General features: G+C 32.4%; 1 protein-coding gene and 1 long non-coding RNA gene across 2 annotated transcripts; both read right to left on the reverse strand.

Annotated features, from left to right (window-relative positions):
* Positions 1 to 442: 442 nt before the first annotated feature.
* Positions 443 to 1,828, reverse strand: LOC127848065 (uncharacterized). Its single transcript, XR_008034339.1, has 3 exons — positions 1,803 to 1,828; positions 763 to 855; positions 443 to 525 (listed from the first exon to the last, which is right to left on the reverse strand). It is a non-coding gene; the product is annotated as an uncharacterized LOC127848065 (long non-coding RNA).
* Positions 1,829 to 1,837: 9 nt separating this feature from the next.
* Positions 1,838 to 10,684, reverse strand: LOC127848066 (complement C3-like). The gene is made up of 11 exons (XM_052380359.1): positions 10,547 to 10,684; positions 9,837 to 9,936; positions 8,361 to 8,421; positions 7,949 to 8,158; positions 7,564 to 7,637; positions 6,514 to 6,651; positions 5,128 to 5,170; positions 4,633 to 4,726; positions 4,233 to 4,341; positions 2,453 to 2,685; positions 1,838 to 1,948 (listed from the first exon to the last, which is right to left on the reverse strand). Exons 1-10 carry the CDS (start codon positions 10,597 to 10,599, stop codon positions 2,641 to 2,643), a joined length of 927 nt encoding a protein of 308 aa, XP_052236319.1. The 5' UTR covers positions 10,600 to 10,684; the 3' UTR covers positions 1,838 to 1,948; positions 2,453 to 2,640.
* Positions 10,685 to 14,094: the final 3,410 nt, after the last annotated feature.

Raw genomic sequence — 14,094 nt, forward strand, 5'->3', positions numbered from 1 at the left:
AAACTCATTGGACCACATGGTCTAATGAGATTTCTCTTCTGCTGTTGCAAAACACAACTTCACTTTTTTAGATATTAATTTTGCATTTTTTTATAGATAAAATTGCATTAGAACGCTATATGTAGACTAGAATATTGACAATATGTTAGCAATATAAATGTCCTGGTGGAAATATATTTTAATTTTGTTTAATATAAACTGAATTGTGTATCCTAAGACACGTACACTAACATTAAAACAATATTTTTTGTCCTATAGCCATAAAATCAGACACGGGTCAAAAGTAAATGACTAACATAAAAACTAATGGATAAAGCTGAGATCAAAGCACAACATGCCATAAGGGTTACAACTTGAGCGCGCAAAAGTAAAAATTAAATGCCCATCACAAAACGTTTAAGTTTAATGGGGAGAATAAAACAATTGTCAAACAATTAAATACTTACCAGCGTTAGTATACCCGTGTACTTGGCAACTTGGTCCATGTTTGATGTCTGTGTAGGCTCGAATGAATGAGGAACCTTCCTAATAGAATTGAAAGACACACAGCATATAAAACAATGACATTTAAAATTGCATATATTCGAACACTTATTTCAGTTGGTTGCTTATTGACACAAGGTTTTTTGACCAAAATGTTTCTTTAAGGTAGTGTAAGAACGTATAGAAATGAAACAAATACATAAACATGCATATCGAATCAGCTTAAACCCACATTAAACATTCTAGTCAACGACTATAACTCTTATCGGTCGCACTTACCAGTTCTACTTTCTCGACGACAATTTGACTGGCTCCAGTATACGGCTTCAGGACCAACTCGGTTGCAAACTTTTCAAACCCCGGGGCAAATACCTTCAGTAAAAAGGACCAGTTTGTCGGTTCAGTTTATTTTGAATGATTCGTGATTTCAATTTAAAAGTGTATGTCTAGCAATATGATAAAGTGGAACAAAACTGAGGATCGTTTTTAAAACCAGTTTACAAAAAATAATATTAAAAAATGTTCAAAATGTCTACTACTCATATTGAAATAAAATGCAAAAGAGATCAGTGAAAGAAAACCATTGTTAATTTCATGGGAAAGCAAAACAGAAAATATAACAATATATTGTTTACACAAAAGGCCACGTGCACAATAAGAAATAATAAGAAGAGGAAATGCGTCTACCATAATCTAGTATTCTATAAAATTTGACAATAAAAGGCAAAATAATTTACGTTAGAAGATGTTCTTCGTATAAAACGGATTTAAAGGGACCTTTGCACAGATTTAAGCATGTTCGAGGTTTGTCATTATAATGCTTTAAATTGACAAATGTAAACATTTTAACTAAATAGCTCCAGTATAAACAAGAATAAAATTAGAAAGAAAATGTAATGCAAAAACTGGGCTCAAACCACTTATCCTTGGAGCCATCCGTACTAAAAGACCTTTTTTATACTGTATATAAGCAATCCACAAAATGTCACAAAATATAACGATAACAACAGAACTCTCCAAATTATTCAATCGTGTCGAATTGTAACGCTTATTTTTCGTCAAAAAATTAATCATATGGATATTTTAGAGCAGGTAAATTATTAGGTTCTCAACGGTATTTTAATGTATTAATCTTTTTCTAATAAAAATTATCATTTAAAACAAGCATTTTGAAAAATAAAAAATAAAATATAGCAAGACAGTGTTGCACTTCTTTGGGTTTTTAAAATAAATTAAAGTAATAGTTCGTTTATTAAGTTGGTCAAATTTAAAGAAACGCTTCAGCGATATGCTTTTCGAAAAATACAATCGGTATAAACCTTTATGATGCCGCTTTGTATAGATGAAGATTTGTTTCCAAATATTGACCATCTTTTCTTGTCTTTCTGCGTGTTTGTTTACCATCAACTTCGATAACGAAATCCATCTCTTGAGCAGGTCGACCGTCTGCGTGAAGCATGTCAATCTACGGAAATATAATAAAAGAGACGATATAAGTATGTTGGTAGATCAGTGTTTTCGGTGTTTACTCACATGTGTACAATATGGCAAATTACAAGGTTTTGAAGAATAAGGTCTTTAATTGTTCACATTTATTAATACAGAAGCAACATTTGAAACTTTCAGCAATTAAGGCGACCCTAACTGTTTACGTTATTCGCCAGGATGTGTGAAAGGTAATACAACGCGCTAATTATTTTGATATCAGTAAATCTTCAATTATCCTCATCTTACGACGATTTTTTGTATCACTTACAAATCAAGCGTTGATGATAAATACATTCATTGTGATGTTCGTGCTTCATTTAAAATAAATTTACACAATTATTCACAAGGTCAGTTTTATTAACAAACACACACTACGAAGACACAACAATAGAAAAAACATAAAAACCTGCGCAAACGAAACAGACAAAACGCTAGTGTAACACTTAATGCATGTATCCATATATCATAAAATAATTTTTACCTGCATGTAATATGTGAAGCCTTTCCGGTATGTAGTCTTTGAACGCGAGAATTCAAACTTGAAAGGACAGTTTACAAACATTATGTAGTCATCTGCTCCCGTCTCTTCCTTTCCTGTTGCCGACTCATAAACAGTTGACGACAATTCTAACATGGCCTCCGCAGGAAACTGTCCCCCTAAACCTTGCACTAGTTTCTTACATCGACCGTGAAGAATGCCTTGCCATTACGAAGCTAAAAGGAAGAAGACGCTACATACATTTGTATGTACACAAAGCTAATGAATAGCATTTAATAAGGTTTGGTATGTAATAGAAACAATTTATTACTGGCTTAAGACAGATTTACATGACCATGTTAAATAATTAGCCTTTAATTCACTTATTGCGGCTTCTTCTTATATAACACGCTGATCATTTGAATGATAGACTTTATGATGCTATGTCTCTAAAGCTTTTAATTAAGACGATATGTAATTGATTCTCTTTGTTATTTTATTTATATCACTTCAGAAAGGTACGGTTCTGGTACGCTTGTCTCTATTAAACAATTGAGTAATTAAATGGTAATTAAATTTATAATTTAATTTGAATGCATATTATTTTATAGCTATTTACATTTACTCGTCATGCTATGATATAAGTTCTTATTTAAACTTTGATGTTTTATGCATAGTTCTGGGTTAAGTGTCAGGTTTGGAGCTCCTTACAGACGCTCTTACCCATAATGCTTGCATTTCTCGTAGCCAAGCGGTAAACTCAGTTGTGTTTTTATAAGTGTGAGTCTTGTTAAGTAAATTAGTTTGGTGTCTCGTTGTTTTGCAATATGATCCTTGTCATGGATAAAGAACAAAAGGTAGAACACGTTGTCAATCATGTGCAGTTAAAGGTTCGTGGTTTATAATCACATTGCCAAGAAATAATTAAAATTACAACTGATGAAACTTGTAAGTTAAACTAAGACTAAACATTTTATTTTGATTGTATTTCATTCAACATTTCGAATGCAGGCGTTTTCTGCAATGTCAAATAATGGTATGAATAATATATCGGCTTCAATTAATGAATAAAACGTAGGCTGCTAAACATATGCACATTTATATTTCACAAATTATTACAGTTTGGGTCTATGTTCACTTATATTTGTTGAATAATAATGGAATAATAATGAATGATATTGTAATGTTAATTAATATAATTCGCATTGATTGGTGAAATTCATTTGGCTTCAGACTAATCATTTTTTTCCCCTTTACCCTTAGGCTTCAGGCAATCGCTGCTGTGTTCTCCCCAATAACAATTTCAAAATTAGTTCCATTACTGAACACAGTAGTCTAACTGATAGCATTTGTAGTTATTGGCAGTATGCTGGGCTTTTAATGCATTCTGACATTTATAACCACGCATGCCGCAGCACCAGCTTTGATAAAATCAAATGACTAGGGAAAACGGTTTTTTGACTTTCAATAATGGTCTTCTAATTGATTTGAGAATTAAATCATGATATCAATGTAGTGATTATATTCTAAGCTTTAAATGCATAATGCAAAAACATGTGTATAGTGAAGGCAATACTATGCGCAGTGACAAAATTGATCAGATGCCATTAATTTTCGAAATATTTAATTTCGCCAAATGTACATAAATACAACATATTGCACAAAACCCCTCCGCCATTAGCAAAGATGCTCCGTTTACTTTTGTGTATGTAAAAGTATTATGTTTAATAAATATGAAGACACCAATAGCATGTGTATTGTATCGATGGCACAGATGTCCTACCTTCTGTCTTCCCATGGTAACAACACGTTTTGGGTCCGACACATCCCCCTTCTTCCGGATGTTAATATCGAGTCCTGCAATCCCTTCCACTGTCTTGCCGTAAACGTATCTGTGTATGTTGGAAATCAATTATAAGGTGCGGATTCTTATACATGCTTGTACGGAAGAAGCAGTATTAAGTACATAAACGTGTCGGACAACACAAAGCTGTGTTTCTTTCCACAAACAGTTCAGTCTCGATTACAGTATAGCAATCGACCCCTATGATCCGTTCGTTCCTTATAACAATACAGAACCACAAAACCAAACATTTAATAACTTGAAAACTCTCGACATGTAGTTGTTTGACTTACTTTACTAATCAACTTTTCACCTGAAAACTATGATACCAAACACTTACGTGGCTGAAACTGTAACTCCAATATTTTCCTGATTTGGCAGTATGTACTTGTTTTCCGTATCCGTTGTAATATCTACCCCAAAGGTAGGAAGAACTAAAAAAACAAGTATAAAACTCGAAAGTGTAATGAAAGAGTTTTCGTAAGAATAATGTTTTTTCAGAATAATTCAGTTTAATTATGAACCTTCTTTGCTTTTGGCTCAAATCGTACACATAGTAAAATAATGAGATCTTTGTCGGTCTTTATCATATTTTACGTTGTAAGTTACCAAAGGTATCAGGCAATTGTATGGATATTTGTATATTGCAACTTATAATAAATAATATTGTAAAATAGTGCTAATACCATATATGCCACCGATTTGGAAAACAGTATTTGAAAAGTTAAAGACGTCTTTCTTTATGAGTTCGATATTTTCTTTTAGCCTTGCTATATATCCCATTAAGACCAGTATTGCAAAATATTAATCAAGCAGTTTTCAAAAAGAAACTTACCAAATTCGCGTACTTCAATAGGAGCAATGGCATACGTCTCCGACTATAAATAAAAAAAACTAAATAAATAAATAAATATATATATATATATATTTATATATATATACTGCTAAATTAATGCGACGCAATATACAGACTTTTTATATGGCTTTTCTTTAACAGAAACTCTTCTTTGAACGGTTTTATCTACGCATTTGTTCTCTATTCCATAAACACCTTTCACGAAATACAACTTTGCAGTAATCGTTGACACCATACGAATAACCTAATAAAAAAACAAAACAAGAGAGCCAGATGCATTAACGGGGCTCCCAGACATTAAATTACAGCAAATGTCGAAGGCTTATCCTGGTGACATTTAGTTTACCATACAACACGCATTTAAACTTGGCTAAGACCAGGTTCTTTAACATTAAGTCATTAAGACGCTTCTATAGTTGTAATAAGGTTATTCTTAGATGTGACATGAGGACCGGGCTTATGGAATTACATGCCTTCTGGGGTCAAATTTGTCCTACATATTGTCAAGATAAACATTCAGACCAAGTTTATCAAGATTGAAACATAAATAAGGCTTTAGAAGTGATAATTATTTGTTCTAGCCTTTGAACTGCTGTCGTACTTTTTTGAGACACACTTGTTACAAAACAATATTTATATAATATTATCAAGAAAAATATAATGTTCACGTCTACTCATGAGTGAGTAAAGGTACATTCATAATAACATTTTTTCTAAGATTTGATCTGATGAACTAGTGATTAGACACCCATGACCCAAACAAACTTGTTCAAGATTTTGGGAAAATTAACAAGTCACAAAGTTGCATCAAGATTGCGTTTTTAATATGTTTTATACATTGGTAAGTTGTTTCTGATATTTTAACCGCGTTTGTTTTTTAACACGCTTGGCCAGATTCAAACCTGGAATCTGATAAATATTCGGGTCGAATTTTATCAAAATTTAATAGGACTTCTAGAGAAGAAACACAGTTTTCATAACATTAGATCAAGTCACTATTTGGCACACACAATCTCACTTCGAACACTTTATGCTCGGTTAAGATCAAAGCGCCTTCCATTTGGTCAAGAAATAACGATTTGGTTGTTATGATTCGTGTTGTTTCATTTACCAGCCTCAAAGTTCACCAAGTATACACAAAGCGCGACGCTATGTATATATGCCATTAGCACTAAGATATTTCAATGTGGTTTATATTAATTGATGCTTGAAAAGAGATTTAAACAAGTGCAACACTTTGTACATAACATAACATAATACTGCCCGACAAGTACAATGTCAATGGTAATAACATGCAAAGGTTGAAATAAACAACGTTCCGTAATCATTGTGAGTTTCTACAGCTGATACGAATCTAAATCATACCTTTCCTCCAAGTTTAGCTTTGATCGTCCATGTCCCAAAATCCGGAAACGGTGGAAGCTCAAACTCTCCTTTGTAGAAGCCATGTTGACTTTTACCAGGTTCAAAGTTCACCCTGCCTACAGTCATATTTGTGGGGCTCTACAATGTTCAGTTAAAAGGTCCAATAACAGATTCAATGATAATTTGAAACATATCTCTTAAAAACGTATAATATATATTGCATAAGCTTAATAATTTCCAATATAACTTCTTTTTGTCATACGGTATGCTTAAGTAAAGAGTTACATAAGTATTTTGTAAACGTGTTCAGTGTGTATTATCGCTATCGCAGACTATAAAAAAAAATATTCTTCAATGTCCTCATTGGTAAATATTTTTTGTTTTAATTCGTACGTATCCACTAATATGCTACATCATAAGTATCATAAAGGTTAATATTCGGTCACTGTTATTCCGATATTCAATATATTCCACAAAGTTATAGCCCCTTAGTTAATACTTGTTGTTCATTTGCCCCTGATCCCAAAGTTTGAATTAAAATAACTACATTTAATCAAGCACACCACAGTTATACTACACAGGTAAACACCAATACCTATCACTTCTGACTTTCGTTGTCGACTACTTAAAAGTATCTCCGGGTACTCTTAAGTATATTGCAATGGACATCGGTTACAAAAAATACGCTTAAAAGCACGCACACTCCGGGGTACTTTAAGTATATTTTCCGACCCAAGGTACGTTGTAGTATACTTAAAAGGAACCGAGTTACTTCTGAGGAGTACCTTAGTCGACAAGGACCAACCGAGCTCTACTGGCCACTACTAACTACAGTGCCTTATCAAACCCACTACCTTATGGTTAAAACAATAAGCATTATGATCATATGTTAATTAAAATGTACTATTGCTACATATATTAAAATAATATATTTTATACGTCAAGTGTCGAATTATACATATCATAATGTAACTCAATTGATTTCAATTGGTGGAAGCGTGTCTTGTGTACCCGACATTTAATGCACCGATGAAATGCAGAATTACTTACTATCAATTCTATTGCCAATTGCTTGTCCTTGATTGGCCTCATAGATTCGTCCATTGCGAGAACTCGAACATATACTGCACAATAAAGCATACACATCTACAACAGTTTTCGGAAGTTAACATTCATAATACGACATATTATTTACGCCAACAAAATCATACGGATGTAAGATTCATAGAATGTATAGTGGTAATAAGTGAAATAATGGCAATTCAGAATAATTTTTTAGAGGCAAAACAAAAACAATCGTGTTAATATTTAACTAAATTTAAGATTTATATTGGAAAGATTCTGATGTTGGCCTAAAATTACATCTTCTGTTTTAGAGCGCTCTTCATGCTTGAATATCTAAAAACAGATAATCATGCCTAACAAGCCTACATACCTGGCTGAGCAGGATTGTACAGAGGTTTGTCCGTCTGTACGATCAGATAACCGGATGTGAAACTAAGAGCAATATCCCGGGTCTGAATCCCATTTGGTCCATTGCATACCAATTTGATAAATTTAGGTCTTTCTCTGAATTTTGGACTGGCGTCGATGTCTTTGAAGAGGTCATCTGCGGTGACCTTGACCATGACCTCGACAGGATGTGCTTTAAGTTAACACAGATATATAGGTTACCTGGATTTATTTTTCTTTCATAAAGACATTTCATGTGGAAGACATGTACCGGTACATAAATAAATGCATTGAAGCTCAACAATCATTGAAAGTATAAATAAAAAAGACTTAATTTTATTTTAAAAGTTGTTTAGCAAAATAAACTAAGACATAACGTTCACAAGAAATCTTGCCTGCATCTTTTATCGTTGTTGTTTTTTCGGAGATCTTCCTGTCCAGATATTCAAAGTATACCTAAAAATATGTAATGTTTTGAATGTTTAAGCCTCACCATTACTTCCTTGCAATACGTCTCCGACCTTACAACGCAATTTATCATTACTCCGTTATCAAAAACGGCCCGATACGTTGGAAGAAATAAATTTGCATCCTGAAAAAGCACTGCCTATTTCGCTTACATCTGGCTTAAGATTAAGATGCCGATTATGTAATCAGCACACTTGGCATGCCTGTTATAAACAAAATTTCAAGTGTCATTAACTGCGTATATCTTTGGATGAAAGACGATTAGACAGAAACACATTTGCAAACTGTTCGCGGAGTAAAAATCATACAATATGTTAAAAAGAAGGATCCGGCATGATTATAATATTTTATTTAATGAGTTTAAGACTACCTTTATTTAGCGAAAATTGTCACTATCGCTAATAAAAGGTTATTAGCGATTAAAAAATAAAAACAAAATGAAATTTGAAATTAAATTACAACGCGTTTGGACTAATTATTCGCACATACAGACATGCTGTATAAATTTCATTAAAGTTTTTGATAAATTGTTCAAATTTGTAACTGCCGTGATATCAATAAGTGCTGATAAGCTCAACGCATAATAACAAATCTGTGTTAAATTGATGAAATAAACTGTTTAAATAAAATGCTGTTGTTTCAGTGTAAATTCTGTATCATTTTCGATGAGACAAGATTATAAATTGTATTAAATACAATTTATTTTCATGTATTCCACTAGTCTATATTATATAGGTTTTGATGAAGTTGATTGCGCTGTGTATGAAACAATAAAACGACTTTAACCCATTTATGCCTAGGGTCTGGAAAAAAAGGCCTTAGCAAACGGCGTAGACCCAGATGAGATGATGCGACGTCTCATCTGGGTTTGCGCTGTTTGCTTAAAGGAATTTCTGTAAGAAGTATTCTAAGGATAGAAATAAATATACAAGACATCCCTAATTTGGGAAATACATTGATCCAATTAATTGTTTCCGTGTGTTAAGAATTACACTAGTTTTAGCGCTTATCATGTGGCCAAGATCGTTGACAGAATACTATTTAAGACTATTTTTTAAATGATTGACCATTTTGGAAGTGTGTATCGGATATTGGAATTGTATTGTTTCAAAAGATACAGAAATTTCAATACATAATAAAACGAAACAGTCTTACACACACATATCGGATATCGGAATCGATGGGGGCCACTTTGACGTGGATAAGAGGGTCGTTAAAACTACCATCGTATCCGTGTCATTAACGGACGTATTCCATGTTTGAAATGTGTACTGTTTTACCTGTATAAATCATGTAATGACAATGTATTTATCAAATTTTATGTTCAGCAGTGTGCTCAAATAATATCAAACTGTAATAATTATTATATGATGAATTGTAAACCGTAATATTTAACTACATACCGTTACTTTCTGATTCGCACCATTGCCAAGAATGCCAACAAGCAGGGTCTCCTCGTTTTCAAGTCGGATCACGTTTGGTGCCAGGACATATTGGTAGTTCCTAAAATGAACAGACACCATCTACTCATGTATCTCAAATCTTATCGTTTTTATTGTAGGAAAAATAATTAAGATTTCCAACTGTAAAAGTACGAATGCAAATAATACGTTTTGGAACCAAGGCATGGCAGTAACAACGTTTTACATTTATTACACTATGTGAAAAAAGTGACACAACATGATCCACTATGTGTTTGCTGCATCTTTCTCTTGTCTGCTAATATTTAGTAAAATGCACATGGTTTTCCGAGATTTTCAAAGTTCTTTTGAACTCTGTATTAGAGCCGCAGGGTTGTTTTGCATTTTTACCATCTACTAGTCTTAAATAATTAATCATTCTAATGAATGCACCGAATAAAACTGCTGACATTTAATATAATCCTGATAAGCAGTGAACTTAAGAAGCAAAGTAAAACCATTCCAAGTTATATGTATTACATTTGGATTGGAATACTGCGTCAGTCTAATGATTTATTTTACATGCTAAATTGAAAAAGAACCGAAATTGTTCAAAATTACGTTTGTCCCAAACTTACAATTAACATAATTTATCACATTCAATTACATATTGAAATATTACTTTGATATCAACATAATTATAAAACACATACCCCTTAACGCTGCTTAAACACGCAGCGAAAAGCAAAATGCTGATAATTCCCATTTCAAACACTAAACTGATTTTAGTGCAGACGCGCGCCTACATCTGATTATAAAGCGGCACACGGCGGCCTTGCGATTCATTGGCCCGTACGACTGAGGCTTATCAGAACACCGCTTTCGCTATTTCCAAGAATTGTTTACAAGATGTTTATCTCTGAAAACCAACCAATTTCGTGGGAAACGTGCTTGAAGCTTATATTTTGATAAATAAACCAGATTACCAGACAAGTTGTTTGTTTGTAAAAAGATTATTTTAATGAACTTTCGCTTGGGTAAACCATATGCTCAAAGTAGGATAACATGAATCGTGTTTACAGAACAGATGAAAATCCGGAAACATAATATAATGTATTAAATGAAATGTTTATTTGTTATCCAAATAAACATCAACATACGGTTATACAGAACACATGTTGTTGTTCAAGAACGCTTAAAAAAAATTTGTATACGTGCCACAGCATTTACATGTTTTATTAGATTAACAATTTTAGTAACAAAACATTTATGGAAGAGAGATTTCTATCAGTGCGTCTACTACAATTATTGAATGATGGAGATTAGTGATGCATTTTTGTCCTGTAATTTAACATAAAATGTTAATGCTGGTTCAAAGTTAGTAAACAATTAAAAGGCACTCTTATACACAGTAAATGAGATGCTTGCATTTCAGTAAAATTACTAAGGGTCGCTTGTAATTGTATGCTTAATTTCGAGTTTTCAAAAAATCTTAAAAAGGCAAATCCTGACGAAATGCATGCTATTTTTATGCCCCCGGATCGAAAGATCGGTGGTATATTGTTGTTGGCCTGCCTGTCTGTCTGTCATTGTGTCAGTCATTGTATGTGTGTGTAACAAAACTTTAACCTTGGTTAAAGTTTTATAACCTTTTGCAATATTGAAGATAGCAACTTCATATTTGGCATGCATGTGTATCTCATAGAGCTGCACATTTTGAGTGGTGAAAAGTCAAGGTCAAGGTCATCTTTCAAGGTCAAAGGTCAAATATCATTGTATTTTTCGTTCCTAAAATTTTAACCTTCGTTAAAGTTTGGTGATAACTTTTTAAATGAAGATAGCAACTTGATATTTGGCATGCATGTGTATCTCATGGAGCTGCACATTTTGAGTGGCTAAAGGTTAAGATCAAGGTCATCGTTCAAGGTCAAAGGTCAAATTTATGGCTTCAAAGCGGCGCAATAGGGGGCATTGTGTTCCTGACAAACACATCTCTTGTTCTTGGTAAAATGACATATTCTCTCTTAACTTGACTTTTATTTTCTTAAATATTGAAATCCAATGTAAATATGATGTAAAATTACTAAGGGTTGCATATATTTATATGCTTAATTTTAACAGTCACACTAATAGCATTTGAATGAAAACTCAGTGAGAGTTTAAGTTATAAAGGCTTTAGTCTAATGAGACGAGTGACCATTTATCACTTATGTAATTCATCAATTATTAACTTATTTAAGTATTGTCCTTTAACATCGCATTTCACAAGTCAAAACAATAAAAACAGGACCATGAACAGACATGGTAAATTTATAACGTCTATCGGAGTTCATATGAGAATCTTTTGTCTACATCTTGATTTCCATCTCTAAAAAGCTTCTGAGAAGCATTGCATAAAAAATATTCAAACTGTTCCTTTTCCGGATCAAAATCCAAAAAGCCAAGTTATTTTTATGAGCTTGTTAAATTGAAGCACTCCTTATATAATTGTAGTCATATCACTATAACTTCTCTTTCTAAAACGTTCATAAAACATTATGGAAGAAAGTCTTTCAGATTTACCACTGGTTAATTTTAAAATTCTCTTTCTGATAACTTCAGAAAATCTTCAAGTTTCAGTCATTTGTGTTCCCTCTTTTTCAAATAAGGGTGTCTCTTAGTGTGCATGTTGTGCCTGAGGAACAAATAAACATATCTTTTATATCTTTGTAGTGTGAGCTCAATTCAAATTGATAAAACACTGCATATGTAGGACTTTAAACAATTAGAATAAAGATGGAGGTTTAAAATCATTATTTGCATACGTAGTTAGACACACATTCCGTATATACTATTCTTCACCTTATTTGTTTATTGAGTTTATGTATTAATAAACCAAAACGTGTTTGGTTTAATGTATGTTGTATATATTATGGTATGTCGTAAACTTTAAAAAACTCATGTAATTAATCTATGTATAAGTATTGGATATGGATATTATATAGTACAAAATAATTAAAGCGACTCAATGTGTGATGTAAATATTATCATTGTATGTCTGATACTAATAACACCAATTTGCTGTTTTATTTTGTACTATATATTTTAATAAGGTGATACCTAATTATGTATAAAAAAATATTTAATATTTGTTGTGATAGATGTTAAGATATTAAGAACGTAGATCTAGTATGAAGTATGTTAAGTCGGTTTCACCGCTAAATGGTTTTCAAGTAACGTGTTTGGACTAGACTTGAGTCAGAATGTCACTGGTGGCAAACCTATAAATAGTGAAGGCATTTTTTTCGGTATTTATGGTCAGTTTTATGTAGATCAGCAAAAAGTTAAGATCGCTTGTACAAGTTTCAACTTCAGTCGGATAAAATTGTGAAAATTGTGTGCATAAATATAATACGATACTATTATAACGGGCAAGATCAAGAACAATCACATCGAAACAGTGTGTCTGTTTTGCTTCCAAGTAAAAGATTTAAATATAGTCCCAGCTAGTAACAAACGGTGTAAACCTCGCCACAACCCTTTGGAGAGCGATTACTATTATTACCCCATTTACTTGTACTATAATATGTTATGAATTCACAATCCTAACAATTACGTGAGCGCATCCATGTTCTTGTGGCCGCCTAAATGCAAAACATATATGAGTCAACTCCACCATGGAAAAGAATAATATAAGCTTTACGCTTGTTTTCTAATCAATGAATTTATACTTTGCAACAATGTATTGATTGTATTATTACGAAATGAATAAATATGTTTAAACTAATATGTTATGAGTTCAGTTAATAGTATCTACGATACATATTGCAATGTTATCTGTAATGTAGAAATATATTCAACAAAACATAACAAAATTGAAGGGTGTTAAACTATCCGATCTAGCATTAAATATACAAACCACTTCAATTTTAACCACCAGTCGTCAACATTTCTATTTATTTTTCCTGAATGTTACATGTTTAAAAAAAAATTGAGTGACTGTTATTTTGTTATATTTTCAAGAAATATTATTATGTCGTTAACATAAACCGACGTATAATCGGTTTGCTATCGCCTAGAATAAATATGAAAATGTTGTATGCGTCGAGAAATAATTTGCCAATCATTTAGAATGTAATTTTACTTGAAAATCTGTTTTTAATAAAATGATTATTATTCGTTTCAATGGTTGTATTATTTACCATTTAACAGCTCTCATATTCTCGACCTCGATGCACACAGCAAAAGAACAAAGTGGTTGAGACAACGAATAAAACATTAG

This window comes from Dreissena polymorpha, chromosome 10 (genome assembly GCF_020536995.1).
Source record: "Dreissena polymorpha isolate Duluth1 chromosome 10, UMN_Dpol_1.0, whole genome shotgun sequence".
NCBI lineage: Eukaryota > Metazoa > Mollusca > Bivalvia > Myida > Dreissenidae > Dreissena > Dreissena polymorpha.

Excerpts from the sequence above, each read along its gene's own strand:
- LOC127848066 (XM_052380359.1), bottom strand. The coding sequence starts at position 10,599 with ATGGGAATTATCAGCATTTTGCTTTTCGCTGCGTGTTTAAGCAGCGTT. Across the intron at positions 4,727-5,127 it reads TATTGAAGTACGCGAATTTG|TTCTTCCTACCTTTGGGGTA; the intron begins GTAAGTTTCTTT and ends TTGTTTTTTTAG. Across the intron at positions 2,686-4,232 it reads TTACCATGGGAAGACAGAAG|CTTCGTAATGGCAAGGCATT; the intron begins GTAGGACATCTG and ends TCTTCCTTTTAG.